Source organism: Entelurus aequoreus, linkage group LG26, assembly GCF_033978785.1.
Source record: "Entelurus aequoreus isolate RoL-2023_Sb linkage group LG26, RoL_Eaeq_v1.1, whole genome shotgun sequence".
NCBI lineage: Eukaryota > Metazoa > Chordata > Actinopteri > Syngnathiformes > Syngnathidae > Entelurus > Entelurus aequoreus.
Window position 1 is genome coordinate 36,245,820 of NC_084756.1, and position 20,354 is coordinate 36,266,173.

Sequence of the window (20,354 nt, forward strand, 5' to 3'; positions counted from 1 at the left end):
CAAATAATCATCAGAACCCAACAATAATTAAACGTTGTCAAAAAGCATGTTGTTTCAACGTAGTAAAATATTGGTTGGGAAATGACAAAATTTCAATGGTCAAATCCACATCACAACCTGACATTGAATAAACGTCTAAAAGCATGTTGTTTCAACGTTGTATTTGTGTTGTAGAATATTGGTTGGGAAATGACCAAATTTCAATGGTCAAATCAACATCACAACCTGATATTGAATAAACGTCAAAAAGCATGTTGTTTCAATGTCGTAAAATATTGGTTGGGAAATGACAAAATTTCAATGGTCAAATCAACGTCACAACCCGACATTGAATAAACGTCAAAAAGCATGTTGTTTCAACGTTGTATTTGTGTTGTAGAATATTGGTTAGGAAATGACCAAATTTCAATGGTCAAATAATCATCAGAACCCAACAATAATTAAACGTTGTCAAAAAGCATGTTGTTTCAACGTTGTAGAATATTGGTTGTGAAATGACCAAATGTCAATGGTCAACTCAGCGTCACAACCTGACATATAATAAACGTCAAAAAGCATGTTGTTTCAACGTTGTATTTGTGTTGTAGAATATTGGTTGGGAAAAGACCAAATTTCAATGGTCAAATAATCATCAGAACCCAAAAATAATTAAACGTTGTCAAAAAGCATGTTGTTTCAACGTTGTAGAATATTGGTAGGGAAATGACCAAATTTCAATGGTCAAATAATCATCAGAACCCAACAATAATTAAACGTTGTCAAAAAGCATGTTGTATTTGTGTTGTAGAATATTGGTTGGGAAATGACCAAATTTCAATGGTCAAATAATCATCAGAACCCAACAATAATTAAACGTTGTCAAAAAGCATGTTGTTTCAACGTTGTAGAATATTGGTTGGGAAATGACCAAATTTCAATGGTCAAATAATCATCAGAACCCAACAATAATTAAACGTTGTCAAAAAGCATGTTGTTTCAACGTTGTAGAATATTGGTTGGGAAATGACCAAATTTCAATGGTCAAATAATCATCAGAACCCAACAATAATTAAACGTTGTCAAAAAGCATGTTGTTTCAACGTTGTAGAATATTGGTTGGGAAATGACCAAATTTCAATGGTCAAATAATCATCAGAACCCAACAATAATTAAACGTTGTCAAAAAGCATGTTGTATTTGTGTTGTAGAATATTGGTTGGGAAATGACCAAATTTCAATGGTCAAATAATCATCAGAACCCAACAATAATTAAACGTTGTCAAAAAGCATGTTGTATTTGTGTTGTAGAATATTGGTTGGGAAATGACCAAATTTCAATGGTCAAATAATCATCAGAACCCAACAATAATTAAACGTTGTCAAAAAGCATGTTGTTTCAACGTTGTATTTGTGTTGTAGAATATTGGTTGGGAAATGACCAAATGTCAATGGTCAAATAATCATCAGAACCCAACAATAATTAAACGTTGTCAAAAAGCATGTTGTTTCAACGTTGTAGAATATTGGTTGTGAAATGACCAAATGTCAATGGTCAAATAATCATCAGAACCCAACAATAATTAAACGTTGTCAAAAAGCATGTTGTTTCAACGTTGTAGAATATTGGTTGTGAAATGACCAAATGTCAATGGTCAAATCAACATCACAACCTGACATTGAATAAACGTCAAAAAGCATGTTGTTTCAATGTTGTATTTGTGTTGTAGAATATTGTTTGGGAAATGACCACATTTCAATTTCAAATCATCGTCCACCCAACATTGATCAAACGTCGTTAAAAACCATGTTTCAACGTTAGGTTTGAGTTTCTCAACGTCAGGACCTAATTCAACAAGTTCTCAACGTTGTTTCAATGTCTCGTGCCTGCTAGGAAAGCGTTTAAAGCGACATTAAATGAGCAATTATCTCTATGGGCTTCTGAATGGAGACGGCGGCGACGCTGCTAGACCAAACTAAAACTATTCCAAAGAACAAACATACAGCTGAATAGAAGTTTAGTTTGAGACAAAATATAAATGTATCTTTGAGACAACTCAGTCCATCAAAGTAGAGCAACTGTTTACACTGCAAAAAGTGCAATCTAAGTAAGATGAAATATGTCAAATAAGGGTGATATTTGCTTATTTTCTGTCTGATAAGATCATTCTTCTCACTAAGCAGATTTTATGTTAGAGTGTTTTACTTGTTTTAAGTGTTTTGGTCCTAAATGATCTCAGTAAGATATTACAGCTTGTTGCTGAGATTTGATGAGCTATATTGAGTAAAACATGCTTGAAACTAGAATATCAACTGTTGCAAAGCTGTGTCATCAACACTCACAAGTAGGGATGTCCGATAATGGCTTTTTGCCGATATCCGATATGCAGATATTGTCCAACTCTTTAATTACCGATACCGATATCAACCGATACCGATATCAACTGATATATACAGTCGTGGAATTAACACATTATTATGCCTAATTTGGACAACCAGGTATGGTGAAGATAAGGTACTTTTTTAAAAAAATGAATAAAATAAAATAAAATAAATAAATTCAAAACATTTTCTTGAATAAAAAAGAAAGTAAAACAATATAAAAACAGTTACATAGAAACTAGTAATTAATGAAAATTTGTAAAATTAACTGTTAAAGGTTAGTACTATTAGAGGAGCAGCAGCACGCACAATCATGTGTGCTTACGGACTGTATCCCTTGCAGACTGTATTGATATATATTGATATATAATGTAGGAACCAGAATATTAATAACAGAAAGAAACAACCCTTTTGTGTGAATGAGTGTAAATGGGGGAGGGAGGTTTTTTTTGGTTGTTGCACTAATTGTAAGTGTATCTTGTGTTTTTTATGTGGATTTAATAAAAAAAAAAAAAAAAAAAAAAAAACGATACTGATAATAAAAAAAACGATACCGATAATTTCCGATATTACATTTTAACGCATTTATCGGCCGATAATATCGGCAGACCGATATTATCGGACATCTCTACTCACAAGTATAAAACTACTTTTTTTTAAAGTAATAAGTTCTTATTTCAAGCATGTAAAAAAAACATTTAACGTGACATTTCTAACAATTTTGAACAGAAATAGTTCATGCACATTCAGATACATTCTTCAAAAATTACAATTAAAAAAAATTTGGCCGGGGGCCGGGCTGTATATATGCGCACTAATTGAATGAAAGAGCACGCACTTGGCGCGATGATGTCATGTTATCCATGGAAAAATGCATTTTTAGACCATATGATTTGCCTGAGCGGCTAGGAGACCCCGAGAGTAACAAGCGCTTGCCTTGTTGCCTTTCCATTAAGAACAATAAATTAGTTTTTAGTATAAGTTTGCTGCTTTCAAGAAATGTAATGCCGAGCGCATATCATTATGTCAAGATAATGGCACTAGCATTTACTTCATTTAAGAATATTTTTCAACATATTGAGCAAAAAGGTCTAAATTTTTTTTCTACCAAGAAAAGTGCACTTGTTATTAGTGAGAATATACTTATTTGAAGCTATTTTGGGGTTCATTGAGGTTAGCTAATTTGACTTGTTTTGGAAAGTCATACCAAAGACTATAAAAATGGGAGCCATTACCTCCCTGTTTGGCACTCAGCATCAAGGGTCGGAATTGGGGGTTAAATCACAAAAAATGATTCCCGGGCGCGGCACCGCTGCTGCCCACTGCTCCCCTCACCTCCCAGGGGGTGAACAAGGGTGATGGGTCAAATGCAGAGGACAAATTTCACCACACCTAGTGTGTGTGTGACAATCATTGGTACTTTAACTTTAACTTAGGTCGGTCTCGACTAGCCAAATTTTCTTGTTCTATTGGCAGATAATTTTGCTTAGTTCAAATAAAATACCCCTCATTTTTGTATTTTTAGGGTTCGCATGTACCCTGTACAAAGGACACCCACAGGGAGTCCTTTGTACAGGTACAAAGGAACCTATTGAAATTGTAAGGTTGATTATTATTCCGCAGCTTTGCGCACTACTTTGCCCCCCTTAACATGCTTCAAAACTCACCAAATTTTATACAAACATAGAAAAACTGGGACAGCACACTTTAGTAAAAAAACCAAACCCCAAAAATCAAAATTGCGCTCTAGCGCCCCCTAGGAAAAAAACAAAAACAAACTGCCTGTAACTCCCACTAGGAAGGTCGTAGAGACATGAAACAAAAACCTGTATGTAGGTCTCACTTAGACCTACAATTCATAATTTCACATCCTCGGGCAAAAACCAACAGGAAGTTGGCAATTTCCCCTTCAACACAAAAAATGACTAAAAACACTCATTTTTGCCTCTTTGAGCTGTAATTTGACCCCTTCAAAATACTTCAAAACTCAACGCAATTTTTGAATAAAACACAGACAAAACTGCTTGTAACTTCTGGTAGGAACGTTTTAGAGACATGAAACAAAAACCTCTACGTAGGTCTCACTTAGACCTACATTTCATAGATTAACATCCTTCAGCAAAAATCAACAGGAAGTTTGATATCCCCACTTCAAAACACTTTTTTTTTTAAAAAGCGGTCACCAAACATCAAACATTATCTCCTCTGAGCGCGTTTGTCGTTTTGGCTTCAAACTGCTACAGGAGAGAGATTGAACCCTTCTGATTAAAAGTTGGCGAAAGTGTTTTAATAAGTGCTACGGTTTTGATTTTACCAGCCTTCAAAGAAAAGAACCACTGTGCCGCAGCACCTAGGAAAAAAACACAGACACAACTTCCTCTAACTCCCAGTACGAATATCGTAGAGACACGAAACAAAAACCTCTATGTAGGTCTCACACAGGACTACCACTGGGCAAAAGTATTGGGACACCTAGGACTAGCACCTGCCAAAATGCGGACCCGACCAACGCTGCTTGCAGCTTTAATTTTTTCTTGTTTTTATACACTGACTTTTTGCAGTTATGATGGCCGCAGCTTGACCCTGGAACAGATTAATCATTTGCTCTGTTTGCCGCCGGAAGAAATGCTAACGTACTAGACCAGGGGTCACCAACCTTTTTGAAACCAAGAGCTACTTCTTGGGTACTGATTAATGCGAAGGGCTACCAGTTTGATACACACTTAAATAAATTGCCAGAAATAGCCAATTTGCTCAATTTACCTTTAACTCTATGTTATTATTAATAATTAATGATATTTACACTTAATTGGATGGTTTAAAAGAGGAGAAAACACACAAAAAATGACAATTACATTTTGAAACATAGTCTATCTTCAATTTCGACTCTTTAAAATTCAAAATTCAACCGAAAAAAAGAAGAGAAAAACGAGCTAATTTGAATCTTTTTGAAAAAAAAAATTTAAAAAAATTATGGAACATCATTAGTAATTTTCCTGATTAAGATTAATTTTAGAATTTTGATGACATGTTTTAAATAGGTTAAAATCCAATCTGCACTTTGTTAGAATATATAACAAATTGGACCAAGCTATATTTCTAACAAAGACAAATCATTATTTCTTCTAGATTTTCCAGAACAAAATTTTTTCGAAGAAATTCAAAAGACTTTGAAATAAGATTTAAATTTGATTCTACAGATTTTCTAGATTTGCCAGAATATTTTTTTTTGAATTTTAATCATAATAAGTTTGAAGAAATATTTCACAAATATTCTTCGTCGAAAAACAAAAGCTAAAATGAAGAATTAAATTTAAATTTATTTATTATTCTTTACAATAAAAAATAAATTTACTTGAACATTGGTTTAAATTGTCAGGAAAGAAGAGGAAGGAATTTAAAAGGTAAAAAGGTATATGTGTTTAAAAATCCTAAAATCATTTTTAAGGTTGTATTTTTTCTCTAAAATTGTCTTTCTGAAAGTTATATGAAGCAAAGTAAAAAACATATGAATTTATTTAAACAAGTGAAGACCAAGTCTTTAAAATATTTTCTTGGATTTTCAAATTCTATTTGAGTTTTGTCTCTCTTAGAATTAAAAATGTCGAGCAAAGCGAGACCAGCTTGCTAGTAAATAAATACAATTTAAAAAAATAGAGGCAGCTCACTAGTAAGTGCTGCTATTTGAGCTATTTTTAGAACAGGCCGGCGGGCTACTCATCTGGTCCTTACGGGCTACCTGGTGCCCGCGGGCACCACGTTGGTGACCCCTGTACTAGACCATGCTATGGTCCACATCGCTATTGTGGCATGTTTTTCAAGACAAAGAATGACGGAAGACGGAGTGAGCGCTAACACGATTCACTGGCCCTTTTTGGCTCTGACTGTTGATGGAAGAGGAGGAGGAGGAGGAGGAGGGCAGGAGAAAATGGGATTGTGTCCAGGAATTTTAGGAAGGATGGAGGAGCTTTCAGGAGAGCAGCGGATGCGACACGAGTCACTGCCCTGCTTCCTAAAGCCTACAGAAGCACGGGTGGGGGTCATGTTCAGGACTCAAGGAGAAGGTCACAGCTGGTTGCTCATTCATCCTCCTCTTCCTCTTCCTTGTAATTCTCCTCTATGCGAGAGGAGGAGGAGGAGGAGACGTCACCATGGAGAACAAGCGAAGGCTTAACTTCCTCTTTGTTTTTTTAAACACTATTTTGTATGAAAAAAGCTTCACTTCCAAGATGTGGCCACTAGGGGGCGTATTGGCATCACCATTCCAAAGCTAACTTCTAATTACACTTTATCGATACTATGGATAAATATTAATTATTTATTCCCAGATTCATCATCTGTGACCATGTAGTCCAGGGGGGGGGGGGGGGGGCAAAGGTCACTGTGCCTTTGTTTCGCCCTTCCATGACATCACTGCAAACATACCTCGTCCAACCAGCTGGAGGCTTTGAGGGAAAGGAGGCAGTGAGGTGTGTCAGACACACACACACACACACACACACACACACACACACACACACACACACACACACACACACACACACACACACACACACACACACACACACACACACACACACACACACACACACACACACACACACACACACACACACACACTTTCCTTCTTGAGACCTCTGAAAAATGCCTACCTCTTTAGGACCAGCCTTTCTAGATATATAAAGATGTGTATTTACAACATTAATAATATATACATACTATGCAAATATAAAAAAAAAAGCTTCTTGTGAAAAATGAGTTGGAATTTCACAAGAAAAACGTCACAATTTCACAAGTAAAACTTGGAATTTCGTCATTTTCATAATACAAGTCGTCATTTTACTCAACGCAAGTCAAAATTCTGAACATTTGTGCAATATTGTGATAAAAGTTGGAATTTTACTCAACAACAGTCGCAATTTCACAAGAAAAGCTTAAAATGTTGGCAATTTTATGAAAAGAGTCGTCATTTTACTCGACAAAAGTCACAATTTTATACGAAAACTTTTACATTTTGGCAATATTATAATAATAATCGGAATTTTACTTGGCAAAATGATGACAAAAGTCATCATTTTATTTTAAAAATGTCACTATTTTACATGAACAACAAAACAATTGGCAATATTGTGATGTCAGAATTTTACATGACAAATGTCACCATTTTGCATTAAAAAGTAATAATTTTACATAAAAAAGTAATAATTCTACGAGAAAATATTGCAATATTACAGAAACAGAAAGAATACGAGAAATTGTTCCCAATTTTATAAGAAGAAAGTCGACACGTGAGAAAAAGACTCATTTTAGTTCATTTATTTTGTTTGTAAATGTTTTTTAATCTTCCTTATTTACTTCGTTATTACAGTCTCTATATAAATATGTATTTTTTTATTAATTTTGGCCTTTGGGGGGCGAATTTCAATATCTTACACACACTTGTTATTTCATATGTTGACCAGAGGGGGAGCACTTTTAGAACCTACACAGTTTTCTGGGACCACCCTCATTTTGATAGATTTCTTCAACAGGGGTGCAAATGAGACATTGTCTATTAGATGCAATGTTATTGGGACCATGATTTATGTCATCACTTTTTCACACCTCCTCATATGGAAGATACTTTTCCTTCTTCATGTCTCAAGAAGGACAGAAATACAAGAACACACACACACACACACACACACACACACTCCTGTATGTGTTACCTTCTTGAGACCTCTGAATAATGCCTACCTCTTTAGGACCAGCCTTTCTAGATATATAAAGAAGTGTATTTACAACATTAATAATATATACATACTATGCAAATATAAAAAAAAGCTTCTTGTGCAAAATGAGTTGGAATTTCACAAGCAAAAGGTCACAATTTCACAAGTAAAACTTAGAATTTCGGCATTTTTATAATACAAGTCGTCATTTTACTCAACGCAAGTCAAAATGTTACAAGAAATTCTGAACATTTGTGCAATATTGTGATAAAAGTTGGAATTTTACTCAAGAACAGTCACAATTTCACAAGGAAAGCTTAAAATGTTGGCAATTTTATGAAAAGAGTCGTCATTTTACTCGACAAAAGTCACAATTTTATACGAAAACTTTTACATTTTGGCAATATTATAATAATAATCGGAATTTTACTTGGCAAAATGATGACAAAAGTCATCATTTTACTCAAAAAATGTCACTATTTTACAAGAACAACAAAACAATTGGCAATATTGTGATAAGTCAGAATTTTATATGACAAATGTCACCATTTTGCATTAAAAAGTAATAATTTTACATAAAAAAGTAATAATTCTACGAGAAAATATTGCAATATTACAGAAACAGAAAGAATACGAGAAATTGTTCCCAATTTTATAAGAAGAAAGTCGACACGTGAGAAAAAGACTCATTTTAGTTCATTTATTTTGTTTTGAATTTTTTGTTTGTAAATGGTTTTTAATCTTCCTTATTTACTTCCTTATTACAGTCTCTATATAGATATTTATATTTTTATTCATTTTGGCCAAAGGGGGGCGAATTTCAATATCTTACACACACTTATTATTTCATGTGTTGACCAGAGGGGGAGCACTTTTAGAACCTACACAGTTTTCTGGGACCACCCTCATTTTGATAGATTTCTTCAACAGGGGTGCAAATGAGACATTGTCTATTAGATGCAATGTTATTGGGACCATGATTTATGTCATCACTTGTTCACACCTCCTCATATGGAAGACACTTTTCCTTGTTGATGTCTCCAGAAGGACAGAAATACAAGAACACACACCACACACACACACACACACACACACACACACACACACACACACACACACACACTCCTGTATGTGTTACCTTCTTGAGACCTCTGAAAAATGCCTACCTCTTTAGGACCAGCCTTTCTAGATATATAAAGAAGTGTATTTACAACATTAATAATATATACATACTATGCAAATATAAAAAAAAGGTTCTTGTGAAAAATGAGTTGGGATTTCACAAGAAAAAGGTCACAATTTCACAAGTAAAACTTAGAATTTTGGCATTTTTATAATACAAGTCGTCATTTTACTCAACGCAAGTCAAAATGTTACAAGAAATTCTGAACACTTGTGCAATATTGTGATAAAAGTTGGAATTTTACTCAATAACAGTCGCAATTTCACAACAAAAGCAAACACATTGTACCATTAGAACACTGGAGTGATAGTTGCTGGAAATGGGCCTCTATACACCTATGTAGATATTGCACCAAAAAGCGGACATTTGCAGCTAGAATAGTCATTTACCACATTAGCAATGTATAGAGTGTATTTATTTCAAGTTAAGACTAGTTTAAAGTTATCTTCATTGAAAAGTACAGTGCTTTTCCTTCAAAAATAAGGACATTTCAATGTAACCCCAAACTTTTGAACGGTAGTGCACATCCATCCATTTTCTACCGCTTGTTTCTTTCGGGGTCGCGGGGGGCGCTGGAGCCTATCTCAGCTACAATCGGGCGGAAGGCGGGGTACACCCTGAACAAGTCGCCACCTCATCGCAAGGCCAACACAGATAGACAACAACATTCACACTCACATTCACACACTAAGGACCATTTAGTGTTACCAATCAACCTATCCCCAGGTGCATGTCTTTGGCGGTGGGAGGAAGCCGGAGTACCCGGAGGGAACCCACGCAGTCACGGGGAGAACATGCAAACTCCACATAGAAAGATCCCGAGCCCGGGATTGAACTCAGGACCTTCGTTGTATGTATGTATGTATATATATATATATATATATATATATATATATATATATATATATATATATATATATATGTCTTAATTAGATTATCCAAAAAAATAGTGATCGATACCGTGGTAGAGCGTAATATGTATGTGTGGGGAAAAAAATCCCAAGACTATTTCATCTCTACAGGCCTGTTTCATGAGGGGTTTCCTCAATCCTCAGGAGATTTTAATGGAAGCATTCACATACCATGTTTAAAAGAGAAACTGTTTATTATATACCGTCCAGACTTGTCATCCCTCAACAAGCGCAGCGAAATTGTATCAGCATGCCGTCACAGAAGGAAACACCTCCTAGGTAACACATGAGTCAATCACCACGCCCCCACGCCTGCCTGTACCCACCCGCTCTGTGCCCTATATAAACCATGGTATGTGAATGCTTCCATTAAAATCTCCTATTTATTAGAGAAGTAACAATTCATTTGAACAACAATTCGATTTTGATTCGATACGTGTGGTTGCCGATACCATTCAGGAACAATCTCATTCTTTAGAACGATTCAATCCGAAACGATTCAGTGAGTTGAACTCAATTCAGTAAAATAGACTTATTTTTAAAAGTGTTAAACTTCACAAAAAGTCTGCCTTCCTTAAATCTAATGTTTGCATTTTTCCAGCATCGATAAAACCGATCGATTCCCTTTTACAACAACGTTGGATCGATACCTATCTTCCGGAAGGCAAACGTGCCGAGCACAGATCGGTATACTCGAAATGTATCGATCTATCGATTTATTGATCAATCGTTACACCCCTTATAAATATATACATATATAAATAAACATAAATAAATAAATATATATGCATATATTACATATAGCGTATTATTTGCCGCGTCTTTTCCTGCGCACACGAACGACGTAGCTCCACCAAAGATGACGTAAAAAGTCTCATTCAGGTCGCATTGACGTTTAGACTGCAGTCACATTTGAAAAGATCCGATTTCAGTCGGATTCGGACTACCTCCTGAAGTGGCCTGAATCTGATGCGAAAAGATCAGATTTGAAGCACTTTGGATTGTTCACACTGGCCACTTGAGGGCCAAAAAAATCAGATTTGGTGTTCAGTGTAAACGGGGCTAGTGACATATCAAAAGCCAAGTTAACTTACAGTGCATTTATATTTTTTTTATAATCTAATTTATAATGTATTCTTTATATTACGTAAAACTTTAAAAAAAATACATACAATAGAGAATAAATAATAATACAATTTAATAAATATTTAATTATTTACCCGAAAGACATACAATACTTTTTTGTGTTTGCCACAAGAGATATGGATGAGAAGGTTAAGATGCATATTGGTATTTGAAGACAACACACACACACACACACACACACACACACACACACACACACACACACACACACACACACACACACACACACACACACACACACACACACAATGGGCAATGCCACTGCTTCTCGCTCATGGTCACGGACAAAGGGAGGCTGCGAGGATCGTCCACGGCTGAGGAACTTGACTTGTGCCATGAAAGGAACAAAAGAGGAGGAAGCAGAGGGCGGTGGGATGGTGTGGAGGGTGTGTGGGGAGCGGGGTCTTCGGAGAACATGGGGAGGGGGTCATAGATGGTGACACTTGAAATAAGTTTTACCCTCACATTAACTTTTGCCTGGGACCTAATTTTTGTTGACTTTATTCGAATTTGTTATCAATAACTTTTCATTCATTGGCCATTAACCAGTTAGTTAGCTATCAATTATATAAATAAAGCCATATATATTCATCACATTAAAAATGTTTTACTGCATTCTCGGCCTGTTACAAATCTAAAGTACACGTGGAAACACAATGGAAACAAGCCTTTTGGCTTTTTGTGCCATCCATTTGCCTTTTTAAAGCATTACATGGATTAAATTCTTTAAGATGTCAATAATCTTCTCAATCAAACGTAGTAGAAATGTTTGAAAACTCACTGTCGCTTCTGAGTGTGATGGCCAGCTTGCGACTTGCATCTGCTGCAGACAGCATCTGTTAGAGAGAGAGAGAGAGAGAGAGACGCGCACATTACATGGCATGAAAGCACATCAAATCGTGGCAAAAGGACATTGCAAAGTTGCAGAATCGTGGCCCCAAACGAGATGCGGAGAAACCGCATGACTGTGCCAATGCACGACACGCTTTCCCACGCCGCCGTGACCATGTCCTTAAATGAACCGCAGCTCCCCAGTACCAGCAACACTCAAGCAGCCTCAAAGTGCTACCACAAACCTCAAATTTTAACTTTTTAAGGTCAAGGCAAGTGTTGCCTTAAAGGAGGGCTCATATTTTAGAGCACAATGGCAAGTTGGAAGGGCAAACATTATTTTATTTTGAAGTCGGGGCTCCAAAGTAGATTTATTTATTTATATATATATATATAGTTATTTGAACACTGATACCGTTTGCAATTAAATAAAGGAGGAGTGAACATCCCGGTAAACAAACAAAATACTTTATAAAGAATTTGTGACAACGTTCACGACACATCGCCTGCTGCATGTTTCCTCACCTCATTAACTCTCAGTCAGGGCAGCTGACAGACGCTGTATTAAGAAAATAAAAGCAACATAAAATAGTTTTCTCCTTCGCTGTATACTTTTAGTGCGTCGGTCTCCAATATTGTCCACACCTGTCTCCATCTAAACACTGCAGTGCGCAATTAAACGCACGCCGGGAAGCGAGGGAAAATGACGTTAAACCAAGCTCTTGGCTCCGTTTACTCCGAGGGCAAATCTCCGGAGCAAAGTCCGTGTAGCCCGTCCGCATGCGCCTGACTTCGTGTTGCCTAAAATGCATTAATAAATGAGGTTTTTCGATAATTTAAAAAATTACACGGTATTACTAACCGTCTGGAATTTTATCGTGAATTAACATTACACCGTTTATTGTTACATCCCTCGTCTATTAACGAGTAAAAAGTCAAGGGCGGTCACGGCATGTTCTTGCCACAGATGTCAATATTTTAGGGCATTACGGCAAGTCACAAGGGCTGTTGCCGCGGTTAAATTCGAGCCCGGCTACCATCACCATGTCATAAAAGGACACAACGGCAGCGACGAGGATGGCGGATGCTGGAATCAAACCTGAAGCCCTCAGGTTTTTGGATGGCCACTCTAACCGCTGAGCCACGCCGCCAAATATCACCCTTATTTAAAATATTTAATCTTACTTAGATTTTAGTAGGGATGTCCGATAATGGCTTTTTGCCGATATCCGATATTCCGATATTGTCCAACTCTTTAATTACCGATACCGATATCAACCGATACCGATATCAACCTATATATGCAGTCGTGGAATTAACACATTATTATGCCTAATTTGGACAACCATGTATGGTGAAGATAAGGTACTTTAAAAAAAAAAAAAATAAATAAGATAACTAAATTAAAAACATTTTCTTGAATAAAAAAGAAAGTAAAACAATATAAAAACAGTTACATAGAAACTAGTAATGAATGAAAATGAGTAAAATTAACTGTTAAAGGTTAGTACTATTAGTGGAGCAGCAGCACGCACAATCATGTGTGCTTACGGACTGTATCCCTTGCAGACTGTATTGATATATATTGATATATAATGTAAGAACCAGAATATTGATAACAGAAATAAATGGGGGGAGGGAGGTTTTTTGGGTTGGTGCACTAATTGTAAGTGTATCTTGTGTTTTTTATGTTGATTTAATTTAAAAAAACAAAAAAAAAAAAAAAAACGATACAGATAATAAAAAAAACGATACCGATAATTTCCGATATTAAATTTTAACGCATTTATCGGCGGCCGGCCGATATTATCGGACATCCCTAGATTTTAGTTTTTGCAGTGTGTAACGTCACATTGCTACACGGTGGTCATCTTCCAGTCAATTACCCACAATCCATTGCGCTCAACACTTATGAAGCCACTTTTACAACTTTGACCTTGTTGCCGCATCGGCTCGCTGGGTAACACACACACTCACACACACACACACACACACACACACACACACACACACACACACACACACACACACACACACACACACACACACACACACACACACACACACACACCCTCTGCGCCATCCGGCTCGTTAGAGGTGTCAGACTTTGCTCACACACTACAAACACGCACCTGAAACTAATCAGGCCGATGCCCCACCGCCTGTGCACGATGCTTATTAGCTGCCACTGTAACTCACCAGTTGGTCGGTGCACATGTTTGTCATTATGGACTTGTGAAGACCCTCATTGCCCTCCAACCAAACACCATCAAACACTGCTTTGATGCAGGCACAACTACACAAAACACACACTGTTACACTAGTGTTTTGTCTCCATTTGTTGCCCTTTGACCCTCCATGAAACGGAAACCTAATTACAACTAGAAAGACGACCACCACGAGGTATCCCAAACGACATTTCCTGGAATGTTCGGCGGTACTAAATGGCGGTAGCGTATTTTTCGGACTATAAGGCGCTACTTTTTTCCTACACTTTGAACCATACTTGACAACCCCTCCCGATTTTCCCGGAAGAGTCCCCAATTTCAGTGCCCCTGTCGAGTGGATCTAACATAATATTGTGAGAGTCCAGTCCATAGTGGATCTAACATAATAGTGTGAGAGTCCAGTCCATAGTGGATCTAACATAATAGTGTGAGAGTCCAGTCCATAGTGGATCTAACATAATAGTGTGAGAGTCCAGTCCATAGTGGATCTAACATAATAGTGTGAGAGTCCAGTCCATAGTGGATCTAACATAATAGTGTGAGAGTTCAGTCCATAGTGGATCTAACATAATAGTGTGAGAGTCCAGTCCATAGTGGATCTAACATAATAGTGTGAGAGTCCAGTCCATAGTGGATCTAACATAATAGTGAGAGTCCAGTCCGTAGTGGATCTAACATAATAGTGTGAGAGTCCAGTCCATAGTGGATCTAACATAATAGGGTGAGAATCCAGTCCATAGTGGATCTAACATAATAGTGTGAGAGTCCAGTCCATAGTGGATCTAACATAATATTGTGAGAGTCCAGTCCATAGTGGATCTAACATAATAGTGTGAGAGTCCAGTCCATAGTGGATCTAACATAATATTGTGAGAGTCCAGTCCATAGTGGATCTAACATAATAGTGTGAGAGTCCAGTCCATAGTGGATCTAACATAATAGTGTGAGAGTCCAGTCCATAGTGGATCTAACATAATAGTGTGAGAGTTCAGTCCATAGTGGATCTAACATAATAGTGTGAGAGTCCAGTCCATAGTGGATCTAACATAATAGTGTGAGAGTCCAGTCCATAGTGGATCTAACATAATAGTGAGAGTCCAGTCCATAGTGGATCTAACATAATAGTGTGAGAGTCCAGTCCATAGTGGATCTAACATAATAGGGTGAGAATCCAGTCCATAGTGGATCTAACATAATAGTGTGAGAGTCCAGTCCATAGTGGATCTAACATAATATTGTGAGAGTCCAGTCCATAGTGGATCTAACATAATAGTGTGAGAGTCCAGTCCATTGTGGATCTAACATAATAGTGTGAGAGTCCAGTCCATAGTGGAACTAACATAATAGTGAGAGTCCAGTCCATAGTGGATCTAACATTATAGTGTGAGAGTCCAGTCCATAGTGGATCTAACATAATATTGTGAGAGTCCAGTCCACAGTGGATCTAACATAATAGTGTGAGAGTCCAGTCCATAGTGGATCTAGCAAAATATTGTGAGATTCCAGTCCATAGTGGATCTAACAAAATATTGTGAGATTCCAGTCCATAGTGGATCTAACAAAATATTGTGAGATTCCAGTCCATAGTGGATCTAACAAAATATTGTGAGATTCCAGTCCATAGTGGATCTAACAAAATATTGTGAGAGTCCAGTCCATAGTGGATCTAACATTATAGTGTGAGAGTCCAGTCCATAGTGGATCTAACATAATATTGTGAGAGTCCAGTCCACAGTGGATCTAACATAATAGTGTGAGAGTCCAGTCCATAGTGGATCTAGCAAAATATTGTGAGATTCCAGTCCATAGTGGATCTAACAAAATATTGTGAGATTCCAGTCCATAGTGGATCTAACAAAATATTGTGAGAGTCCAGTCCATAGTGGATCTAACAAAATATTGTGAGATTCCAGTCCATAGTGGATCTAACAAAATATTGTGAGAGTCCAGTCCACAGTGGATCTAACATAATAGTGTGAGAGTCCAGTCCACAGTGGATCTAGCATAATATTGTGAGAGTCCAGTCCATAGTGGATCTAACATAATAGTGTGAGAGTCCAGTCTATAGTGGATCTAACATAATAGTGTGAGAGTCCAGTCCATAGTGGATCCACGGCAGGGTTTCTCATTAATGTAACTGAATGTGGCGCGCCAACACGGCAATATCATAGCCGCCACACCTTAAAAATAAAGGTATTTTACATGAAAACAAATTAAAGTAATATAACGTTTTTTAGTCTCCACAAGACCGACGCTATTTTTAACATTTATTGCCAATTATACGATAACCAACTGCACAAATTCCACAGGTTTTACCTCCCGTGCACACACGTTCGTCCCCGTGCTTCACTTCCAGACACACAACACTTCCTCCATCTCCACCAATCCGCTAATAACCCTGTACGGTATGCAATAATTGTATTTTTTAGTGCATGTAAACATAGCAAGTCTGTGTGTGTGGGGCGGCGAAGTCGGGTACAGGGTGGGACCCCTTCAGCAGTCTTGTATATATGCTGCCACTGACTAGTCTGTTTTGGTGTGTTTGTCCTGACGAGGTTTATTTATGTTGCAATGTTGACTTTCTGGCAAGACCCTTTTTTTCCCCCTGCCTTTGAAAGAAAAACGACAGGAAGTGGCGATGACTGGAGGCCGTCGGGTGCAGAAGAGCGTCAAAAAGGTCGGACTCCCCTTGAGAGAGGCCGTGCACCCGTTAGTCGAAATCGTGTGTAACGTCGTAAGATCGTGATGATTACCAAACCGCCATACTTTTACACCATGCAGGTGTTTCAAGTGCCCCAATGTCCTCCCCACAGGGACAAAAAAAACATGTTCCGACGTACCAGTGTTTGTCGACGTTTTGGGGTAAACGACGGTGGTACACGAAGCTACGAAAGCTAATGCTAAGCAGAGACCCCCTCGGGAATCCCCAGACCCGGGATGACTTCCTGAAGCTAATCACAGCTAATTGCGGGGCTGAGCTCGTTGAAGTCTCGCGGCGATTAATCACAGCGCGGCGGGGAGGCGGCGACGCGAAGGGGAGGGAGAGAGAGGGGTGATGGCAGAGGTAATAATCAGCAGGCCTGCAGGGTAGGAAAGAGGAATCTGATTGAACAGGAACTCCTCCAATTACGGGCCTTCAAGGTTCATAGAGACTTCTCCTCTGCCTCCATTTTTGTTTGGAGCTTCCAGATGTGCAATTCATCAAATTACAGCGGAAAGAAACAAGTCCTGATTGGGCAAACCCAGGATAATTACCCCAAAAGACGACAGCAGAAAAACATTCTGCTTACTCTGCAAACTTTCTTTAGTCGTTTATTGTTCGAAACGATCCCTACTAGGGTTGTCTCGAAACCAATATTTTGGGTACCGGCACCAAAATGTATTTCGATACTTTTCTAAATAAAGGGGATCACAAAAAATGGCATTATAGGCTGTATTTGAACGAAAAATTTTAGGGTACATTAAACATATGTTTATTATTGCAATTGAAGAACAATTTACTCCTTAAATAAAATAGTGAACATACTAGACCAGTGGTCCCCAACCTTTTTGTAGCTGCGGACCGGTCAACGCTTGAAAATTTGTCCCACGGACCGGTGGGGGGGTGGGGTGTATTTAAAAAAAAAAAAAAAACTTTTTTTTTTTTTTTTTACATAAATAAATACAATCATGTGTGCTTACGTACTGTATCCCTGCAGACTGTATTGATCTATATTGATATATAATGTATATATTGTGTTTTTTATGTTGATTTCATTAAAAAAAAAAAAAAAAATTTTTTTTTTTTTTTAAAGTTCTTGTGCGCCCCGGTACCAATCGGTCCGCGGACCGGTACCGGGCCGCGGCCCGGTGGTTGGGGACCACTGTACTAGACAACTTGTCTTTTAGTAGTAAGTAAACAAACAAAGACTCCTAATTAGTCTGCTGACGTATGCAGTAACATATTGTGTCATTTATACACCTATTATTTTGTACACATTATAAAGGACAAGCTGTAAAAATGTATTATTTAGCTACTTGTTCATTTACTGTTAATATTTACTTACTTTCCGTTGCAACATCTTCCATCTACACTTCTGTTGAGATGTAATAATCATTTATTCTTCTGTTGTTTGATACTTTACATTAGTTTTGGATGATACCACAAATTTAGGTATCGATACTAAGTAGTTACAGGATCATACATTGGTCATAATTTAAGTTCTCATGTGTCCAGGGACGCATTTCCTGAGTTTATAAAAATAATATTAGGGATGTCCGATAATGGCTTTTTGCCGATATCCGATATTGTCCAACTCTTTAATTACCGATACCGATATCAACCGATATATACAGTCGTGGAATTAACACATTATTATGTCTAATTTGGACAACCAGGTATGGTGAAGATAAGGTACTTTTTAAAAAAAATTATAAAATAAAATAAGATAAATAAATTAAAAACATTTTCTTGAATAAAAAAGAAAGTAAAACAATATAAAAACAGTTACATAAAAACTAGTAATTAATGAAAATGAGTAACATTAAGTGTTAAAGGTTAGTACTATTAGTGGAGCAGCAGCACGCACAATCATGTGTGCTTACGGACTGTATCCCTTGCAGACTGTATTGATATATATTGATATATAATGTAGGAACCAGAATATTAATAACAGAAAGAAACAACCCTTTTGTGTGAATGAGGAGGGAGGTTTTTTGGGTTGGTGCATTAATTGTAAGTGTATCTTGTGTTTTTTATGTTGATTTAATTTTAAAAAAACAAAAAAAAACGATACCGATAATAAATAAAAAACGATACCGATAATTTCCGATATTACATTTTAACGCATTCATCGGTAGGCCGATATTATCGGACATCCCTACATAATATGAATAAAAAAATTACATAAAATAAATATTGATGTAATCATAGTAGTATGGACTAGATACGCTCTTGTACTTGGTATCATTACAGTGGATGTCAGGTGTAGATCCACCCATGGCATTTGTTTACATTGTGACGCCGGTGAGCTTTTGTATCCTCCTACTGTGTGTAGAGAAGCATGTTTAGCTAGTCCTCCTCCTGCAGTGATAATGCTACTTGTAAGACACATACTTTATTTGTCGCCATGGAGATGAGGATTAGTGATTTAGAAGTAGCTAAAACGCTGCCGCTAGCTAGCCATGTCTTAAAGCACCTCTTCCCGAGGGCGTTTCTGTGTTATAACTTCACCTTTATCGTCAGTTTTTGCACCAAAATGCGTCCATTCTCCCTTTTCTGTCTACACCAGGGGTCACCAACGTGGTGCCCGCGGGCACCAGGTAGCCCGTAAGGACCAGATGAGTAGCCCGCTGGCCTGTTCTAAAAATAGCTCAGATAGCAGCACTTACCAGTGAGCTGCCTCTATTTTTTAAATTTTATTTATTTACTAGCAAGCTGGTCTCGCTTTGCCCGACATTTTTAATTCTAAGAGAGACAAAACTCAAATAGAATTTGAAAATCCAAGAAAATATTTTAAAGACTTGGTCTTCACTTGTTTAAATAAATTCATTATTTTTTATACTTTGCTTCTTATAACTTTCAGAAAGACAATTTTAGAAAAAAAATACAACCTTAAAAATGATTTTAGGATTTTTAAACACATATACCTTTTTACCTTTTAAATTCCTTCCTCTTCTTTCCTGACAATTCTGACAATGTTCAAGTAATTTATTTTTTTTATTATTGTAAAGAATAATAAATACATTTTAATTTAATTCTTCATTTTAGCTTCTGTTTTTTCGACAAAGAATATTTGTGAAATATTTCTTCAAACTTATTATGATTAAAATTTAAAAAAAATTATTCTGGCAAATCTAGAAAATCTGTAGAATCAAATTTAAATCTTACTTCAAAGTCTTTTGAATTTCTTTCAAAATTTTTGTTCTGGAAAATCTAGAAGAAATAATGATTTGTCTTTGTTAGAAATATAGCTTGGTCCAATTTGTTATATATTCTAACAAAGTG

The 20,354-nt window shown here is 36.9% G+C and overlaps 1 protein-coding gene across 3 annotated transcripts in view; it reads right to left on the minus strand.

The window, feature by feature from the left end:
- Positions 1-20,354, minus strand: part of il17rd (interleukin 17 receptor D) — a 92,298-nt gene that overhangs the window by 46,430 nt on the left and 25,514 nt on the right. For all 3 annotated transcript variants that reach the window (XR_009824696.1, XM_062038003.1, XM_062038002.1), the window contains exon 2: positions 12,091-12,145. Coding sequence is in view for 2 of the 3 variants with exons in the window: in XM_062038003.1 (XP_061893987.1) it covers positions 12,091-12,145 (55 nt within the window). In the remaining variant the exon portion in view is untranslated. The remainder of the gene's footprint in view (positions 1-12,090; positions 12,146-20,354) is intronic.